This window comes from Nothoprocta perdicaria, unplaced genomic scaffold (genome assembly GCF_003342845.1).
Source record: "Nothoprocta perdicaria isolate Ctin4 unplaced genomic scaffold, notPer1 scaffold_1, whole genome shotgun sequence".
NCBI lineage: Eukaryota > Metazoa > Chordata > Aves > Tinamiformes > Tinamidae > Nothoprocta > Nothoprocta perdicaria.
The window spans coordinates 9,728,982-9,731,491 of NW_020454093.1; the positions used below are offsets into that span (position 1 = coordinate 9,728,982).

Consider the following 2,510-nt stretch of genomic DNA (forward strand, 5'->3'; position numbering starts at 1 on the left):
CCCTCAGCCCGTCCTTGTGCCCCGCACCGCGGCGCCCGCCCCCGGCGACTGGCAGCGCTTGGCGGCGAGCGGCGCCGTCCTCCCCGCGCCCGCGCAGCAGGTAACGGCCGCGGGCTCGGGCTGCCCTCGCCCCGCGGGAGGCGCGCAGCGCTGTCCGCGACGGGCGGTTCTGACCCGCGCACGGGGCTCTTTGGAGACGCCACCAAGGCAGCCCGCGCTGGTGGGGAAGAGCTGGGGGCAGCTGCCATGTCCCCCGTGGGCTGCACCCTAAACACCCGGGCCAGGGGCAGCGCTGCCCCGAGCCGCCGGGCAGGAGGCGTCTCGGCTGCAGGGGCTGCACGCGGCTCGGTGACACACGCTGCCCCGAGCCCAGGGCAGCAAGGGTCGCAGTGCAGCACCCACCGCCGTGGGGTCATGGTGCAGCACCCACCGCCACATTGCCGCGGTGCAGCACCCACCGCCACATCACCGCGGTGCAGCACCCACCGCCACATCACCGCGGTGCAGCACACATTGCCGCGGTGCAGCACCCACCACCGTGGGGTCATGGTGCAGCACCCACCGCCACATCACCACGGTGCAGCACACATTGCCGCGGTGCAGCACCCACCGCTGTGGGGTCATGGTGCAGCACCCACCGCCACATTGCCGCGGTGCAGCACCCACCGCCGTGTGGTCATGGTGCAGCACCCACCGCCACATCGCCGCGGTGTAGCACCCGCTGCCATGGGGTCATGGTGCAACACACACTGCTGTAGCGTCGCACTGCAGCACACATCGCTGCGGTGCAGCACACACTGCCGCGGTGTCGCGGTGCAGCACACACCGCCCTGGCACTAACACAGTGTCCAGCCACATCCAGCACGGTCCCAGCTGCAGCGTGCAGGCCCTGCAGCTCTGAGCCCTGCCCGTTCCGTTCTCCTCTCCCAGGTTTACTGCTCACAGAATGAACTGGACTTCGATTTTCAGCAGTTCAAGGATGCTGTGGATGATTTTATATCTGGCAAGTATGTTTTTCCTTACGTGAGCCCAGTGTGCCTGCGCCTGCTCATACCAAGTGCTACTTTGTCCAGGTGCCATGTTCGGTCCTCTCCTGTGTTCCCTGTGTTTAGTTGGGGGTTTTTGGGTAGCCACTCTGATCTGGGGATGGTCTATAAGGCAGGCACTTCTTCAGTCCTCCAATAGAGACACCTGAGGTGACACCTCGCTCTTTATATTCCTCCCCTCCACAAGAAACTGAAGCGATGCAAACTGAACTGCTGTTCATAGCACCTGGGGGAGATGCTTGGTGGAGAGAAGGTGGCAAAGAGAGCACACGGGCACCTTTTCTACCCTAATGCCTGTGCATTTCCCTTCCAGACACATCCGCCTTGATGCCAGCACCGCTGGGCTCTGCCAACTTTGATTTCCCTCTTGGCGAGGCCGTGGCCTTCAGCCCCTGTGCCCCGCAGCCKGCGAGCGGCGCCGTGCTGCCCCTGTCCCCGCAGGGCCTGCCCGCTCCCTGGCTCTGCTGGAAGGATGTGGCCGACCAGCACGAGAGGGCACTGGAAGATGCCCTGGAGCAAAACAGCCAGGTATGGACTGCCCCAGGAGCCCTCTCCCCAGGGTAGGGTCCTGCATGGCCCTGGGGGGCTCTGTCCTCTGTGCCTGGGGTGGTGGCGCTGTCCTGGACTTCCCTGTCCTGCTGGTCTTTCACAGCTCCAGGAGACCCTCACGCGGCGGCAGGAGGAGCTGTCATCGCTGCAGGAGAGCAACGTGCAGCTGAAGGAGCTGGCGAGCCAGGCCAGGCAGCTGGCGGCCGTGCTGGACGTGAGTGCTGCCCCACAGCCTCGCTGACCCACAGCTCCCGTGGGTGGCTGTGCAAGGGGTGCATGGCAGGACGGGACAGGGTGCTGCAGTGTGGGGCAGGATGGACGGGATGGATTTGGGCTGTGTGGGATGGAAGAGGACAGGGCAGGTGGGACAGGGTGGTGTGATGTGGGATGCGGGGGTTCAGGACACATGGGTCAAGATGGTGAGGAACAGGATGGGAGGATACAGGATGGAATGGTGTGGGATGGGGCAGTGCTGCACAGGTTAGGACGGGATGGGATGATGTGGGATGGGACAGTGCGGAATGAGGCAGGGCAGCACAGATCAGGATGGTGTGGGATGGGATGATGYGGGATGGGACGGTGCGGGATGGGGCAGCGGTGTGCAGGTCAGGATGATGCGGGACGGGATGATGTGGGATGGGACTGTGTGGAACGGGATGGTGCAGGGCAGGGCAGGCTGTGTGGGTTAGGGCAGTGCAGGGCAGGCCAGGCCAGCATGTCACGGAACAGCGGCACAGCCCACGGATGCTGTCACCACCAGAAGCTGCTGCAGCCGCAGAGCCCTGATGGGACAGCCCTTCCTCCCTCTCCTCCTCCTCCTCCCATGGCGTGGACAGCCCCAACAGCGAGCGGCGAGGCAGCCGCAGTGGACACCATGCCGCGCGGCGAGGAGGCCACGGTGGACACCATGCCGCG

At 65.3% G+C, this 2,510-nt stretch overlaps 1 protein-coding gene across 1 annotated transcript in view; it reads left to right on the forward strand.

The window, feature by feature from the left end:
* MCIDAS (multiciliate differentiation and DNA synthesis associated cell cycle protein) overlaps nt 1–2,510 on the forward strand; it is a 3,812-nt gene that overhangs the window by 961 nt on the left and 341 nt on the right. Inside the window, exons 2-6 of the mRNA XM_026035550.1 lie at nt 8–100; nt 931–1,057; nt 1,360–1,574; nt 1,699–1,809; nt 2,356–2,493. Of these exons, the coding sequence (XP_025891335.1) occupies nt 8–100; nt 931–1,057; nt 1,360–1,574; nt 1,699–1,809; nt 2,356–2,493 (684 nt within the window). The remainder of the gene's footprint in view (nt 1–7; nt 101–930; nt 1,058–1,359; nt 1,575–1,698; nt 1,810–2,355; nt 2,494–2,510) is intronic.